A 17573-nucleotide genomic window follows, 5' to 3' on the forward strand; every position below is an offset into this window, starting at 1 on the left:
AAGAACTATCATGGTGATGACCTTGATCGAAACATCCAAGGGTTCAAGCACGTACTCAGGAGTCTCAGTCGTGAAAGTGCTGGCATTAAACGAGGTTCCATTGACTGTGGTCTCAACAATCTTGAAGAGTTCATTGGATGTTGTTGAAATCGAAGACTGATATGAGAGCAGGCCGTCCATACCTCAAAGACTCTGGCTCTGGGCTCCCCAACAATTGGTTGCTGTAAACGTGGTATATATTATACCACGATCAGATCTATAAAGGGCGATTTGACGCTCCAACCTGGACACTTAACCTGTTTGAATAAATGCTGATTCTAGGTGTGCCCATTCTAGGTATGAGACCGCCTTCGGTGCATCCCTCCCCCCCCCCCACCCCTATGAGCTTCGCTCCTCGACTCCCAATGGCAGCCTGCGACCTCGTATATAAAAGGGATGGGGAACCGGAGGCGGTCCCAGTTTTATCAGCACAAACCCGCATTTCAGACTTTGCCATGCCAATTGCCACTTGTTTGGCACCAGAGTTTGCCGAGGCAACCGCACAATGACAGACGAGATCGGAATATGTAAACGGATCTCCAGGATCAACGCCCTTTTCAGTTGCCTTCAAATCACCTCATTATCAAACTTGCCTTAACAACCAATTATATGCACTCAACCATGTTTTGACAACCATATGGCGCTGAGCATTGGACATTGAAAAGTTGGTTTGAGATGAGCAGAAATTCCCAACTAGTCCTTCAAACACATGAGCCCATACTTTTCACATCTCACTTGTCTCTCACCTGTCAAAACTATCATTTTAAAAAAACAGCGAATAATTGAGCTTTCAGAGCGAAAGGATTTTTTTTTTCTCAACTTGCTCCACAAGATTCAAAACTTTGAAAGAAGTTTGAAACAATTAAGTCACAGCAGCCTGCACACTTGGATTGCAGATCGAGGAGGGAGGGATCACAGCGGGTAGATGCTCAGGGAGTTGAAGAATGGGGCATGAGAGAGGTTCATGGCCTGGTGCCAGACAATGAGACAAAAGGATAGCAGTAGACAGGAAAAAAAATAAATTAAAAAAAATCCTGTTGCCCACTGCAAGATCTCCAACCATTGTTCACTTCAGATTATCTGAGAAGAAGCCAGAAGAAAAAGGACAGCTTCATCATCCAACTGCTTCGAGATTGGCAACCCAAACACAATGCTGTTTTCATATACGAAACGTCAATTCGATGATCAAGTCATAAATGTCATTTTCACACAACTGCATCGGCATAATAATTGAGGAAAATACATTTTGTCGATTTCTGTCTTCCAACAGTCTGCCATGTCTGGCAACATCAAAATGAGAAACACCAATTGCCTGACCCAGAGCGAATAGAAAACCCTTAAATCAGGTGGAGACTCACGGACCATGCATGAGAGGACCACATGCAAAACTGTCATACGGTTTTTACCGCAAGGAATTGTGGGATGAAGCTGGGACCGATCTGCCATCTTTGTTTTCTTTCCATTCCCAGGAAAAAATATCATTCTTTCCTGTAGTAATTCACTGCAGACTACTGTAGTATAGAACCTGCTACCAACTATAGTATGTGAGAGTACTACTCTCACAAACTATAGTTCTAACTAGCATTTTTGCCTGGGTTGAGCCATACAAGCTGAAGAAGCCATTACATTTTCCTACTGAAAGCATGCTGAATGCAAACTCTGACCCAACAAAGCATATTTCAACAACCAGGAGAGCTTCCTCACTCCATTTTTATCAGTTAACAACCAATCTTAATAGATAGTGGTTTTGGGTAACCTCGATTCAAAACAAAACCATGCGGACTGAATCAAAATGGATGAGCAGACATCAAATGAGAATATGCATCATTGTGTTACCTTACAGATAAAATTATTATCCACAAATACCTCCAATCTGAATCCTTCACTTCACCGACCACAGTGGAAAGGATGGCGACGTACGTAAATCATCTTGATCATCTTTTCGTGTGAAGGCTGGGGTGGCGGGTTTGCATCATTGGTGGGAACGCAGCTCCTATTAGTTGATCGGTTAGTTAGGGTAGGAATTTGTAATTTTTTCAGGGTGCCGGTAATAACTCGCCGACTCTACTTGAAGGACACCATGGTATCTTTAACATCCACCAACTAATATACTACCACATTGAACACCCAGTTTAACTTCCATCTGAGGGACGGTGCACATACTGATGAATCACCAAGCCTGCAAAACACCAGGGGAACAGTTTAAAGCTGGGTCGGGTTTAGATCCCAGGATAGACAGTTCATATGAGAGCGTACATACCTATAGTCTAGACTAACCTGCCAACCCCTTCTTGATCATGCTGTGCATCAATGAGGTTCCTTTATGCCGTGCTCCGCAGCGAGAATTATTCAGAGGCCAAGGGCAGCAAGCCGCAGAGACTTCCAGTACTGGTAATGAAATGCACTTCAGAAAGTGGAAGTCACACATATTCAGCGCAGAATTGGTGTGTTACGTAACAGTTTGATTAAAGGTGTTTCGACACCACTTGACAGGATCGCGCCATGCTTTTATAAAAATGTGTTCTACGTAGCTAAACTGAAGCATGGTTCAAGGAAAGTAAAGTAAAGATGGCAGATCTGGCCCCAGCTTTATCCAGAATGCCTTGCAGTAAAGATAAAATAATGAACAGCTTGGTTTTCTGATGCTGTACATGCACAAATAAAGGTTATGCAGTGTGGGTATGCAATACTATGCTGCATTCAGGAAAACACTTGAAAACTATTTTGAATGAACCTGAAAGTATAAACAAACTTTATTTGGAGCTAAAGACATCACCAATCGAATGAATCATCAAGTTCAATTCTTTGCAACCTTTTCTCAGAAAAAAAATAACATTTTGAAAGCAATCGAAACCATTAAATTTAAATTTATGCAAATACCATTCTTGTTTTAGGTCAGTCTTTGGTGTAGTATCTCCAGCAAGTCGTGATGAAGTCCAAAATAAATGGTACAAAAAAGTTGTTCTTTGGGAGGTCAACAATCATGTAACGAGTGTTGTCAGGCCATCTATTTATTATGTACATACCGGAGGAGGGGGTATAATTGTGAAAAGGGAGGAAGGTTGACAGGAGAGAGAAGAGAGAGGGAGAGAGAGGAAGAGGGAGAGGGAGAGGGAGACAGACAGACAGAGGGGGATGGGGGGTAGGAGAGATCAGAAGGAATGGAGAGAGATGACAAAGATTATTTGGAGGAGGTTGGAATAAAAGATAAAAGGAGAGCCATGGGGCATGCATGGGTAAGAAGGGGGTTAAGGTTTTTTCCAATTTTGCATAAATAAGACTAACAGAGGGCCTCTTCGAGCACACAATAAAAAAAGTCAATCAAAACAAAAGGTCATGTGACAATAAAACATAAGGAGAGATATTTCCCTGCCAAAAAGTCCCATTCCCTAAATCTTCAAGACGTATGCACTGCTTTTGAAAGCTCTAATCAATTTGCTTTGTGAGACTCAATAATTAGATGGAAAACACCATCATGTGATATTATACAATAACATGGTTACTCAGATGGTTTGTAACTGATAAACTTTTGAGCCTTTCTGCAACAGAAAACCTTGGTTGTTCAGCGATTCGATGAAAGTTTCAAAATGTGGAATCTGCAATCAGAAAATCAATCAATTAATCAATCAATAAATCAATCAATCAGAAAAATAAAACTCAAAGCTACTTCACAAAAAATTGCAATTAATTATATTTGAAAATCCAAATGATAAAAATAGGAGCAATACCCCAGGGCGCTCACTTGGTAGTGGCTGGAAAAGATAGGGAACCTTTGGTAGGCATGGATGACCCACAAAATAGGTAACGGAAAAGAAAGTAAGTACCTTTTGGGGGGGGGGAACAGCTGATTTTATTTTAACGCCATGAACAAACTTTGGTACATCACGGGTTTCATCGAAAATGTTTGTGTAGTTTTAGAGAAGTTGGAATTGTTTACAGACGGACGGACTGACGCGCCATCCCATAAGCTCACTGAAACTACATTCCAGGTGAGCTAAAAATGATCAGAAATAAAAATCAAAAATCAAAAACAGATGAACAAGAGGTGGGAGCAGAGTGGAAGTCGCAGCCAGCGGCACTCTTGGGGGTTAGGAAGTGTAAGGTCAGTTGAGGGCAGTGAGAAATCGAGTTCTTGATGTAAAGTGCAACTTCCTCGCCGGGTGTGGTTCAAGCCAATCAAATCTGATGATACAGTAACCGATGAGAGACACAAAGAAGTCGGGGACGTCCTGTGGGAGGAAGGATTCTGTTAAACAGATGATATATGGTTTATTGGTAGCAGCCTGGATTGACAAGGATTGATGTCAAATTTACCTGCTCCTGACCATCCCCAACCACAGGCAGTCTTCATCTTTGTTTGTATGCAGCACAAGGCTGCGGGGTAGCATCATTGGCTGAGATAACGGCTGTGCCGCTGAGGCAATTGCCTCAGCTGGTTAGGACGGGAATCTGTCATTTGGCAAAGGTGCCGGTAATAGCTTGCCTACTCTTCGCGAAGGACATCGTGGGATATTTAACATCCACCAAGGAATGCTGGCCAACAGGATGCCTGTTTAACGTCCATCCGAAGGAAGGAACACTAATTGATGAATCACCCTGCCTGTGAAACACCGGGTGACAACTTGTAGCTGGGTCGGGATTCACCACAGGAAGTCACACTGAGGATGAACCCCAGCATATGTTTTGAGTACTTAGCCAATATAAGAACACAATGGGTAGAGGAAGGGATTTCAATTTGGCACTTGTGTTACCCAGCACCAAAAACAAAACACTCCAAATAAGCAAAAATTGCTGAAATCCACATCTTTAATTACGTATGTATGGGATTGTCATAACATTCTGGGTCTATAGTGGTCATTTGTTTGCCAAGTGAAAAAGAGAATTCTGCAATAAGATTGAGAATCTGACCATTTTGCATTTTGGATATATACCACTTCAGTTTTTACTTCACCCCCCCCCCTTTTTGGAAGTGCAGGCACAATACATGAGTTGAATGTTGCTAAGGCCTAAGTCACATTTGCTCCACGGCGAGGATACGGCGGCCGTACGCCCTCTGAATTGACAGAAACGTGCGGTGGCCACAGAGTTTCTGTGGTGGCCTCAGGGTGGCCCTACGCCGTTTGGCTATCTTTTACAGGCCGTAGGGGTCGCCGTGGAATTTCACGCGGAGTTATAACTTTTTTCATTTCTACGTTCGCTGTAGCAATTCGACAAGCCAAAAAAAAAAAACTAGTTTAAAAAAAAAAAAAAAAAAAAAAAATGAATCCACTCGTTACCGTCCGTCTGGCCGCACGTTCGCCTTAGGGCCCCCCTGCGGTCGCCTTGCGGGCACCTTGAGGCTACCTTGAAAATTATATGGCCGCCTCAGGGCCCCCTTAAGGTCACCGTGAGACATCAAATCAAAGACCGTACGGCAACCCCATGTTTTCGGTCTCCACAATTTCTAAATACCCCGTGCGGCTCCCCAAAAAATAAAAAAAATATGCGACTGCTACATTGTGTGACCGTGGAAATACTGCGACCGCTGTATAATTGCTAGTTGCCATAGATTTTGGAGACCCCACGGCCGCCGTGGCAAATGTGACTTAGGCCTAAACAATGTTAAAACTGCCATTAGGCAAAGCACCTTAAGCTGGAGTTCGGAAGCAATTTGTTTGAGCTGTTGTATGCTGAACAGGTTGTTGTAAGTTTGTTCTGCTGTGTGATTGAGCGCAGCTACAAAGCGCTTGGCCTGCGAGTGGTTGCTCATGCCCAAGCCATGCTGAGTGCGCTGGAACTGCAGCGTACCAAACTCATCAGAAAAGGTGTCCAAAAAGCTGCAGAGGCAGAGATAGACAAAGGAGGAGAAAGTGAGACCGAGACACAAAGATGATCATCAAAATAATAATAATAATAATAATAATAATAATAATAATAATAATAACAAGAAAAAAAAAGAGCAATCAGAGATTGCAGACCCTCACCAGGACTTCTTTTGAGTGATGTATTTTTATGGGTTTTAGATATCCCTGTGTGTCGTAAGAGGTGACCAGGGTTGCGTCAGGAAGGGCATCCGGCGTAAAACATGTGCCAAATCACTATGCGGATCATACGGATGATCCGCTGTGGCGACCCCGAACGGGAGCAGCCGAAAGAAGAAGATGATTTTTATGGGTTTTAGGGTAAACCAATATGGCTGCCAACCATGTGACCTATGATATCATATGTGTGAACTTTTTGTTCCTCATGGACAGGCTGTCATACATGTAAAGTTTCGCAGTTTTACAAACGTACGTCAGGCAATTCGTGAGTGGAAATCAACACCAAGGCTCAGAGACCCCATGCAGCTGCATAGTGCATCGATCGTCCTCACCGACCCAATATTTGATATATACGAGGCTCGGGGTTCGTTCCTCACGACCCAACCAATAGCTAAAGGCCAGCTTCTTGCTTCATCACGCGAGCCAAATCACCTCAACACGAATACAAGAATCATGCAGCCTTCTTCATGCATCAAAGGAAAGCCAGCTCGCTGTAAAGCCCTGTTATTACAGGCCATCTCCTAACTACATTCTCTTTCGACCGCATGCGTCCCTCCCTCCGCACTCAACCATTCCTCTTCACTTTGACATCGTGCGTGCACTATCCTGATCTCTCGCCTCTGACTGACGTCACACCGAACCCCAGTTTCCTTCTCCGGGGCGTGGCTTGCTCACACGAAACCTGGGAAGGCGGGGCCTCCACCCGCACGGCATATTTGGCAAGTTTCTGACGTCATGCCCTATCAATCATCAGCCTTGGGGGGCGTGACTCCGCCCGCCGTCACCCTTGGAGGCAGGGCGTCTGCCTGCTCGGCACGTTTGGATCGCTTGTAAATTAAAAAAAAAAACGTAGGGATATGTTACAGGGAGGCAATCACATACAGGGGGAACTTATTCTTAATCCTATCTAATTAACACCGCACCATCCCACGTGTGGTGACACGTAACACTGAAGCTCACAGTTTTCCTACTTAATTCCATAGAGATGTCCCCTACACATCCATGGATCAAACAACTCTATTCAATCCTAACTTTCCTATTAAATTCCTCTATCTACACCCATAACCGTAATAATATATACACATACACACAGGTGTGTGTGTGTGTGCGCGCGCGCGCGTGTACACCATAAGAAGAAATTGTTCACAGCCATTCTGGAATCTAAAAAAGTGGAATAATAAAAAAGTGGAAAAACTGAACAGGTGTCCACGTGCCAAGTTCATCCAGTTGGATTTGCGTTGGGCCATACTTCGCCCTCATCCTCACCCAAGGAAAAAAATAAATAAATAAACAATTTAAGAAGTTTGGGGTGCATTCACACCCCATGGTATTGACAGAGCATAAAATCTATGCATTATTTCAAAACATAATTGATATATTTTTTATTCGTGATGCCTTTTGGAGTAAATCATACACTTTCTGTGCTAATTTACTAGTTTTGTGGTTACCATGGATATCAAACTCAAAAAATTTAAATTGGTGAAAAAAAACACCTTTTTTCAAAACCAGGTTTCTATTTCTATGCAACACCAACATTTTCTTCATTTATGTATCTCAATACATGAAATCATGAAAACAAACACAAATTCAGTTTGGACAACTCCCTCTGACCATGCATAATAATGAAAGCTCAACAGTTTTACCTGTGGTGCACTTGCACCCCACTAATAAAACACAATCTGTATCTCTATCTGTCTTGAAGAAATGGGTATAAAAAGAACAGGTAGTTGTGAAAAGTTAGTCAAGCTACCGATGGTCAGTGTTTCCTCAGACTTCAGACACACTAATCGCAGATGAAGGTGCTTGCACTGTGATAAGGACAGAAAAATATTGAGGCAAGCACCACAGTGTTTGCAAACCTTGCAATCCAAGATTCTTGGGCAGATATGACATCGGTCTTGGCTTTTAGCGGGAGATCATTGGACACATGTGCTTGGGGTGCAAAAAATACTCCAAAGGACAGGATGAGGTAAACCAGGGAGTGAATGCACCCAAAATAATTTTGGTAAGTCAGCCGGTTATACCTCTATCGAATCAAAATTTAGCTGCATTGGTGAAAGATGCTAGCAAACAATGTCATAAAGACACATAATCGAAAAGATGGTACTTTCTGATATGTTCAACGATATATGTACTTGGGGTGTAAAAACACCCCAAAAGGACAGGATGAAGGTTAAATAGATGCCTTTTTCTCAACTGCAGCAAATCAATTTCTAATTCTCAGCAATAAGGGGTCAAAAGCCTTTCAACCTCATGCATTATTTTCTGTTCCAATAATTTAACAATCGGTTATTCTTACAAAGCTGTTAAATTCTGGCAGTTCACAATTCAATTTGGCATTGTTTAAAGTTTGGAATTTGTCATAATGCACCTGTGTTTCATGATTTTAACAACATCTTCTGCATCTTCCTTCGTGGCTTCTTCTCTGAGCTCAAGCTTCGCTCTCGCCTTCCAAAGAAACAGAAAGAAAAACATTTTCACATTGTTACGGAAATGACTCCATTGGGTTAATAATGTGCGAATTGGAGTAGATATTTCCTTAATGAGTGTTTCGGATAAACGAAATGTAAATAAATGTAATCTATACAAATAAATGTCTTTTTTTTTTTTTTTTTTTTTGTATACCTTGGTCGAGGCTCGTATGAGAGCTAACACACAACTCACAGCAAGGAGGCATGAGACAAGAGGGGCGGGAGTGGAAGGGACAAAACATTGGGGAACAGACAGGTGAACTGTGGAAGGGAGAGGGATGGGGATGGGACGGGGAACATGGCGAGGGGAAGATGGACATTAAAGGGACTTTCAGGAAGGAAAGCAGGAGAATTGAAGGAAGTGGGCTTGGGTGGATTATCGGGGTAGAAAAGATCGAGGATTTGGATGGGGGAAGATAAGAGGTGGTGGTGAACAGCTGTTTTGAAAGCCTGGAGGGAAGAATGGGAAAGAATAGAGTGAGGAAGTTTATTCCAAAGGCGGGAAAAAGAGGAATGAAAGAGTGAAGATGAGCAGTGATTCGTGATTTTGGTAGTTTTACCAGAAGGGGGTTGTTGGCGGACCTTGAGCGCCCTGTGGAAATGTGGTTGGGACAAATCGCAGAGAGAGCAGGGGGGCAAGGCTGGAGAGGAGTCGGTAGAAGACAGAAAGACCACCGACCAACCTGCGGTGATTGAGTGAGAGGCCCAAAGACTCAGCTTCATTGCGGGAGATGCCAATGATCTTAAAAGCCCTGGTTTCGACAGCGTGAAGTCGAGAAAGGTGGGAGGCAGGAGCACCAGCCCAGAGGGGAGAGCAGTACTCCATCAGGCTACGGACAAAAGCTTTGTAAGTGGTCAGGAGCTCAAGAGGGCCGAGGAAGGACTTTGCACGACGGAGGATTCCCAGTCGGCGACTGGCTTTTGAGGCAAGGTTGGAAATGTGACTTTCCCAGGAAAGGTCATGGCAGATAGTGAGACCCAGAAGGTTGAAAGAAAAGACTTCTTCCAGAGGATTGTTGAGAAAGTGGATGGGGGGTTTTGTAAACGGTCCTTTCGAAGAGACATAGTGAGAGTGTGAGATTTGTCTGGATTGAAAGACATGTTCCACGTGTTGGACCAGTTTGTGATTTTATCCAGATCTGCAGTGAGCGAAGAAGCTGCTGCTTGCCGGTCTGAGGGATGACAGATGGTACGGCAGAGGGTTGAGTCATCGGCAAAGAGAAATAGAGGATTTTCCAGAGAGTCCGAGAGATCATTGATGAAAACCAGAAAAAGAACAGGGCCCAGAACGCTACCTTGAGGAACTCCAGCCTGCACAGGAAGAGGGGATGAAAGAACTCCATTTAGGGCCACACGTTGACTGCGACAGGAGAGGAAGTCTGCGAGCCATGAGTGGAGATGGCCTTGAATACCATGGGCAGAGAGTTTGGTGAGTAGGGCAGGGTGCCAGACTGTGTCAAAAGCACGTGATATGTCCAGGGATACGGCTCGGATTTCCTGTCTGGCATTGAGGACCTCCATCCATTGATGGGAGAGCAGTAGCAGCATATCTAGGGTAGAGTGACCTGGTCTGAAACCAAATTGATGATTGGAAATCAAGCCAGTCTGTGTGTGTCTCCTCCGTAACTTCAACACCATGAAAACTCATCGCCTGAAACTTTGCATACATACCAAGGGAGTGCATGAATGAAAATTGTATGTTTGGGTAAATTAAAATGCTCCTTTTGAAGATAATTAACGGCATTATTTAATTAGATCCTTTACCAGGCGAATCCTCACCCACGTCGCTGTCGATGGGGTCTTAAAGCAAGCACATCCTCGGTTACCTCGCTGGGGTATTCGCCATGTTTTTTGGCCTGTTCAACCATGCCTTCACTTACAACAGGCCACGATTCCTTTACGATAAAGTTTTTTTTTCACTTTCCTCACTCATATTATCGAATGCTCATCATACCTACAAACCGCTGGATACATTGCAATGCTTATAAGCGCACGAAGATGCCAGCGTTTGTGGCTTTATTTCATTTCCGCACATGCCATAACCTTGAGAATCTCTTAAACTAAGCCAAGCCCCCAGTATTGAATTTAGCAGCAGTTGTGACTGCTAAAAAAAGTGTTAATATGTCCAATTCGGACATATTTGACATTTTACGCATCTCCGGGAGGTCTTCATTTGATGTAATGGTTCGGTCATTGCTAATCCCTTGCCAAGTTCCTTATCAAATCATGAAATTGGAGTGCTTACTTGAGTGCTTAAGCCACTTGCCGAGCACCCTACATTCAATAGTGGTACAGTTCATGTCCCGTTCAGGATGTGCAGTCGACAGTTGCTACAAGGTAGAGGTACATGCAATTCTGAATTGCTTATTTTATTTGACTCGGTGTGCTTTACAAAGGTTATATCGTTTCTCTTTGAGAGTTCCAAAGCAAATTACTTTTGATAACACCCGATTTCGAAACCGTTTGCCGTATTGACGCGTTTTCTAAATTACAGAACCAAATTTGTTCCACCTATCACATATGACGATTGGCAGTACATCTCTTTAAAACGTCGAAAATGCAACGTTGTGTTTTTTACTTTGTTCAATGAAATTCCCCCAAAACAATGGTGAAGGCGAATCAAGGTTTTTGAGTTGTATACAGTACGTACTGTGGTCGGTAAACACACTGATTCCAATCAGGCGATATTGGCCAAGCACTAATATTATATACGAGCAAATACAACCCGTCGCTTCACAGACGGGTCAATAAAGTGGGGGCAGGGGGGAGGAGAAAGAGGGAGAGAGAGAGAGGAGGCAGGTGTAGGGTGAGAGGGGGAAGGGGAGGCAGAGAGGATGATGAATGGGGAGTTAGGGGGAAGGTGGGGAGAGCGAAACCTCAACAAACGTTGCTATTCACTGCAGGAGGGAGGGTGCATGAGTGTCACACACACACACACACACACACACACACACACACACACACACACACACACACACACACACACACACACACACACACACACACACACGCTGAACAGTTTATGCTTTGTATCCCCACTGATGGGCAGGATCTGAACCAAAATGTAAAGTGCTTGTTCTTGTCATGTACCCAACTTATCTACACAGTTTTGTCATAAACCATCTGCAACTTTTTGAGATAGTGCAACATATCATTTTTGGTCGCACCTCTCAATGGTGAAGAATCACTGAAAAATTCTCATATCTGGATCCAAATCTTCACCAAAATCGAATCAATTCGTTCTTGTCACTCACCAAAACCCAACCAGTCCACCAAGTTTTGTCCGAATTTGTCAACTTGTCGATATATCCTACTCACAGACAAGCAGACAGACAGACAAACAGACAGACAGACAGACAGGGGTGAAAATCTAATCTAACCCCTGTCCACCTTTGGTGGTGGAGGTAATAAACTAATCCAAACAGCAAAACATGTAAATTTTATTATCGGTCACTGGTAGCATCACCCATTAAATTATACTTCCTATTTCGTGTGTTAGAACTCTCATTTCCATGTCATATCCCAGAACCATCCATCTATGCTCAATTTCTGCAGGTGGAGAGGTGTGGCATGGGTTTTGAAATATTGTCAAGAAAAAAAACATTTTTTGGGCAAATATAAATATATTCCAACATAAAAATCACAAATGCAGTTATCACCAGCATATAGGGTACGTCACGTGAACAAAAATGTATTCATTTCATTGCAGCCTGTGGCTGCTGTTGCATCATCACTGGAAGCGTGGCTGTGCCACTGATGGTGAGAGCAGGAATTTGTAAATTTCTTCAGTACCGGCGATAGCTTGCCGACTCTTCACGAGAGATAGTGGGATATATAACGTCCACCAAATAATGCTGGCAGGCAGGACACCCAGTTTAACGTCCATCCAAGGGACGCAACACACTGATTCCTTATTCTGCATGTGAAACACCAGGATGACATTTTATCATTGTGCCAAGATTCGATCACAGGCTATATGGCTCAGAAGTGACTGTGCATACTTCTAGGCCATCCTACCAGCCCTGTGAACAAAAACAAAGATTAGTTAAAAGCAAGACCCTTCAATAAACAATACATCACACTTATGCATCCACTTTAAGGGAGATTAAACAAATGTGGGAGGAAATAGGTGTTTTACATTAACAACAGACACTTGCTCTTTGGAAGCTGAGCTCACATGCATACACAAACCATCACATCTGAAATATGAATATTTTGAAAAGAATTTGGAATTCTGGATTCAGCAAATGAATGGAGTGATATTGTTTGACCTTATCAAGAACTATGAAAGAATAACTCAGATGCAAAAACAATGATCACTTTCATACTCTAAGCAAATACCAAACACTTTTCAAAGTATGCAACCGACCTCAGTGAGACGAATCAATGACTCGAGTTGTCTTGTAGTAATGAGTGTGCTGTCTCCATCCTGGTGTTGGCGGCGCAGCTCCAAGTAAAAGTTTTGCAGGGTTGCAGCAGCTGGTTCAGACAGTCTCGGCTGTACGTAGCGCCGCGCGTACCCCACATATTTGCGCAGCAGCTGGTGAGGGATTGTGTCCAACATCTCACCACGCCCTACCTGCCAGGCATCGACAATCAGTTCAAACACCTGGATTGCCGCTGTAGCTCACCAATGCACAACTTACAAATGTTCTGGTGGGCCATCATTTGTCAGCAGCTTTGGGATCAAAGCTTCAAAGTTAATGCACATGTTTAATGACCTGAAATTGGCGAGATGCCACACCTTCAGACGTTCCGATAAGGTTTGGTCTCCGAAAAGATCCTCAACCGAAATGCTGGAAATTTCGCCCGGAGCGGAACGTCGCACCGCGGCATCGCTGAGCCTGGGATGCTTCCCAGCATGCAAGGCCATGACGTGCTCCGACAGCAAGTGGTCACGATCTTCGTCGGGTGTATCGAGCAAGATGAATACCAGGTCAAAGCGTGAGAGGAGAGCACTGCCCATCCTGCAAGCCAATAAAATTAGAAATACTTCAAATGTTTATAATTTGTGCAGGCTTTCTGTGCCTGGCCATGTCGTGCTTATTGATGATAAAGTTACCTTCCATGAAATAATTCCGAGCAACCTACATTTTACTTGCTTGGATGCTTGACCATTACACAAGAAACTCACTTCGCCTTCCAGAGAAGAAATTAATGGTGGTTTGTCAAATGTTCTTGTTGCACTCCCCAACTCCTCACTTTCCACTCATGAACACCTGTGATTTCTCTCATCTCCTCCACCGAAGGTGGATGGAGGTTACGTTTTCACCCGTTTGTTTGCCTGTCTCTAACTTGCAAAATCAAAGATTCATAAGTATACTGATTGGTCTGGTATGTCATTATGTCTGTTTCTTAACTCTGATCTTCACGAATTTTATCCACCTGGGAGAGATCATGACAGGCGAGAGGCCTGTTGTTTTCAGGGCAATAGGTCAAAGGTCAAGGTCACAAATTGTCAATTCTCATCTGATTCACTTGAATATATATATATATATATATATATATATATATATATATATATATATATATATATATATATATATATATATATATATATATATATGTATACATATATGTATACATATATGTATACATATCTAGGAACCGCATCCCTCCAAAGCAATAGCAAGCATCATACAGTGGTCCCGAGACAGTTATTCCATTAATATACGTTCAGATAGTCCCTTCCCATTTGTCTAGCGGGACAACAGGACAGTGCGTTGTGTGGATCTCGTAGCTAGGTCTGTTTATACCACTCTAACTTCATTTCTACTCTTCTTTTCTGCTTATTCCTGAGGTAAATCCAAATTTGGGTCCTCGCGGAGGCCAGCATTTAATTATATCGGCATCCTCTTTTCCCTCCATTTCTCCATCTGATGCTTATACTTGTATTGTTTTTCATTCCAAAACCTACATACATAATTATATCCAAACTTTTCCCTCAATTCCCTGACACAGATCAGGGCTGGCACCGTGCATCCCACCGCTTTTGATAATTGCGCACACGATAGCAGAATCGGGTGAACGCGAGCGCTGACCACGTGGTCCATGGCGGATCCGCGCATACTGAACAAAACATGCTCGATGGCAGGCGGACCCGTGCTAAGCTCGTGACACCGTATTAGCATACAGAGCAGGGCACGGATGGCACACAACACCGCAAACACGACAGCAGATACGGATGAACGCGTACGTAGCCAAGTGTTCCATGGAGGGTCCGCACGTACTGTACGAAACATGCTCGAAGGCGGACTCGTGCTTAGCTCGTGACACCATATTATCGTACAGAGCAGGGCATGAATGGCACACATCTTGTTCTGGTCTGTGCATGGGTTTATCGTAACATCTTACCATCTGTGCATGGGTTTACCCTAACACCGGACCGTCGGTCCTCACTGACGGCTGCGGGTGTTCCCCATAGGCGGCAGACGTCTCCTCGCCTCTCCGCCCAGCAAAGCCGCGATCAGGCAGAGGCGTCCTGTGCAATTTGGATCGCTCAGGCCGCGTGGCGCATCGCAGAGCAGGCATTGATCAGCGCTAACCGGGGGTGTCCGGGCGGGTATGCGGGGCCAACATGACCCTCGGACGGTCGTCGGGGCACGGTCCGGGAGATCGGGGCAAGGCAATTCATGTCACGATGTTTGGTGCGGAGCGATTCATATCATGGGGCTCGGAGCGAGACGAATCTGCAGCTTGGAGTTATCTTGCCGGAAGTGGAGTGGAGCCGCTTCCGGTCATCACGGCAGGGACACACACTGGTCCGGGCCCACTCAGAGCGGCAGATTCGGGTGACGATATCGTTTCGGGGTAATGCCACCACCCTGCACCCCAGGGTCTATAAAGAATTGGTGGCGAGGCCGTCCGTAGTTCCGGTTTTGGTGTCTTGCCCATCGCTGCTGTCGACTCGTCCCATTCTCTGCCCGGCCTGGGATCGATCTCTCCGCCCGTTTGCTACCTCCGCCTTCTTCACCCGCCCATCTTCGCCCACTCGTTCTTGACTCCGCCTTCTATTCCCGCCGTTCTGTCATCATCGCCTGCAACTCTGCCTCCTCCTCTCGCCCTTCTCCGTCCACACGTCGCTGACTCCATCCACCCACCTGGTCCTGTCTTCCACTCCACCCACTCGCTCTCGACTCCGCCTTCTCCACCCAAGTCCCTCCCTTCACGCCCGATGGTCGCGACATTGTCTGGACCAATGCTTGCTGCACGAAGTGCCACAAAGCAAGGGACGGCACACCAGCTGCCAGGGAGGTATCACCCAGCAGAGCATCCCCCCAAAATGTATTGGTGGCGCGATGGGACAATCGTGCAGGGTATAGAGAGACCGTTAGCCTCATCTCCTCTCCTCCTTTTTCTCTTCATCGAAGGGGGGGGGGGGAGTGTCCTGGTGCCTATCCTCGTTTAAGTTAAGATTGTACAATAATTATATCGGGATATTTCTGCTGTGTCTGGTTTTGTAAGTTGATTGTATATTGCCGCATCTCTCACATTTCTTCCTATCCCTGCATTACACACAACAATAAAACGATTCACTGTGCCACATATCTTTCCTTACCTGCTTGTAAATAAATTATTATTAGAAATGTTCCCAGCTTGTTTTTGTCTGTTCTTTCATTGATCCAGCATGGTCTGAATCCTAGCTTTGCTGGGACTTTATTCCCAATGATCCGTTCCTTTTAGCCGGTACGTCCTTGGCAGTGACGCTCTGCTGCATCCGATCTGGCAAAGTGATCCGGTTCGGACAAGGCGTACCGAGGGCGTGTTCCCCGGTAATTAACTCACGTTATTAATTGGGTAACCCGGTTAACCCGTAGACAGGAGGACCCTCGGTCACGCGGTTGAGTTATTGGCGTTCACGGTCGGTTAGTGATATATATATATATATATATATATATATATATATATATATATATATATATATATATATATATCACTGCATTTACAATGCCTTCATTGTAAATTGTAAAGTATTCACACCCGACTATTACACATTTTGTTGTGTTACAGTCTGAATTTAAAATGGATTAAATTTAAATTTTTTGTCACCGATCCACAAAAAATATCCCATAATGACAAAGTCAAAACACATTTTTGGAAATTTTAACAAATCAATTAAAAATGAAAAGCTGAAATGTCTTGCATCCTTGAAATGTCTTGACAGCATTCAACCCCTTTGCTATGACACTCCAAATTGATCTCAGGTACATCCAATTCCCTTTGATCATCCTTCAGATGTCTCAACAACTTTACTGGAGTCCACCTGTGGCCAATTCAATTGATTGCAAATGATTTAAACACACTTTTCTCTCCACCTTCGATAGTACCAACGCTCTGTACAGAGTATGGTCACAATGGATGGATGACAGTGCATCCATCCATCAACCCACAATTGACAGTGCATCCATCCATCGGGACCATACTCTGTACAGAGTGTTGGTGCTGCCGAAGCAGTCTCCTGGGCTATTAGGCACAATCCTGAACGGGTCGCCACTCCAATGGAGGATAATCAAAAGGTTCATTCTTCCCAGGAAGCTGGTACTCATTTTGCCGACTTTGGAAGGATGACAGGCTGAGTCAAGCCCACCTGGTATTAATTGAACGGAAAAGCGGGATTTGAACTCAGGACGTTAGAATCTCAAACCACCCTAACCATAAAGCCAACACGTCAGTGCATGTGAGAGCAGAAACTCCACCATGAAGTCCAAGGAACTGTCCGAAGAACTGAGATAGAATTGTGAGGAGGTATAGATCTGGGGGAAGGGTACAATTTAGAGAGTGATGAAAGTTTCTGAGAGAAGTCTCGACAACTTGATTGGAGTCCACCTGTGGCCAATTACATTGATTGGACATGATTTAGAAAGAAACACACCTTTCGATACAAGGTCCCACAGTTGACGTTGCATGTCATCAGAAACTCTGCCATGAAGTCGAAAGAACTGTCCGTAGAACTCCGAGATAGAATTGTGAGTAGGAAGAGATCTTGGGAAGGTAGAAAGTTATTTCTCGAGTGTTGAAAACTCCCAAGAGCACAGTGACCTCC

At 44.2% G+C, this 17573-nt stretch overlaps 2 protein-coding genes across 10 annotated transcripts in view; both read right to left on the reverse strand.

Annotated features, from left to right (window-relative positions):
- LOC147014720 (hepatic sodium/bile acid cotransporter-like) overlaps nucleotides 1–2584 on the reverse strand; it is a 47628-nt gene extending 45044 nt beyond the window's left edge. The window contains exons 1-3 of the mRNA XM_085852885.1: nucleotides 2317–2584; nucleotides 1906–2218; nucleotides 1–1119 (exon numbers count right to left, since the gene is read on the reverse strand). The exon at nucleotides 1–1119 is cut by the window's left edge and continues 251 nt beyond it. Coding sequence (XP_085709011.1) covers nucleotides 1–180 — 180 coding nt within the window. The 5' untranslated portion in view covers nucleotides 181–1119; nucleotides 1906–2218; nucleotides 2317–2584. The remainder of the gene's footprint in view (nucleotides 1120–1905; nucleotides 2219–2316) is intronic.
- Nucleotides 2585–2774: 190 nt separating this feature from the next.
- Nucleotides 2775–17573, reverse strand: part of MCM8 (minichromosome maintenance 8 homologous recombination repair factor) — a 125419-nt gene continuing 110620 nt past the window's right edge. For all 9 annotated transcript variants that reach the window (XM_085852875.1, XM_085852882.1, XM_085852880.1 and 6 more), the window contains 5 exons: nucleotides 13275–13497; nucleotides 12900–13109; nucleotides 8431–8507; nucleotides 5666–5855; nucleotides 2775–3635 (listed from right to left, as the gene is read on the reverse strand). In XM_085852875.1, coding sequence (XP_085709001.1) covers nucleotides 3543–3635; nucleotides 5666–5855; nucleotides 8431–8507; nucleotides 12900–13109; nucleotides 13275–13497 — 793 coding nt within the window. In that variant the 3' untranslated portion in view covers nucleotides 2775–3542. The remainder of the gene's footprint in view (nucleotides 3636–5665; nucleotides 5856–8430; nucleotides 8508–12899; nucleotides 13110–13274; nucleotides 13498–17573) is intronic.

This window comes from Eptatretus burgeri, chromosome 13, assembly GCF_056783735.1.
Source record: "Eptatretus burgeri isolate ZD-2024b chromosome 13, Ebu_testis_v1, whole genome shotgun sequence".
NCBI lineage: Eukaryota > Metazoa > Chordata > Myxini > Myxiniformes > Myxinidae > Eptatretus > Eptatretus burgeri.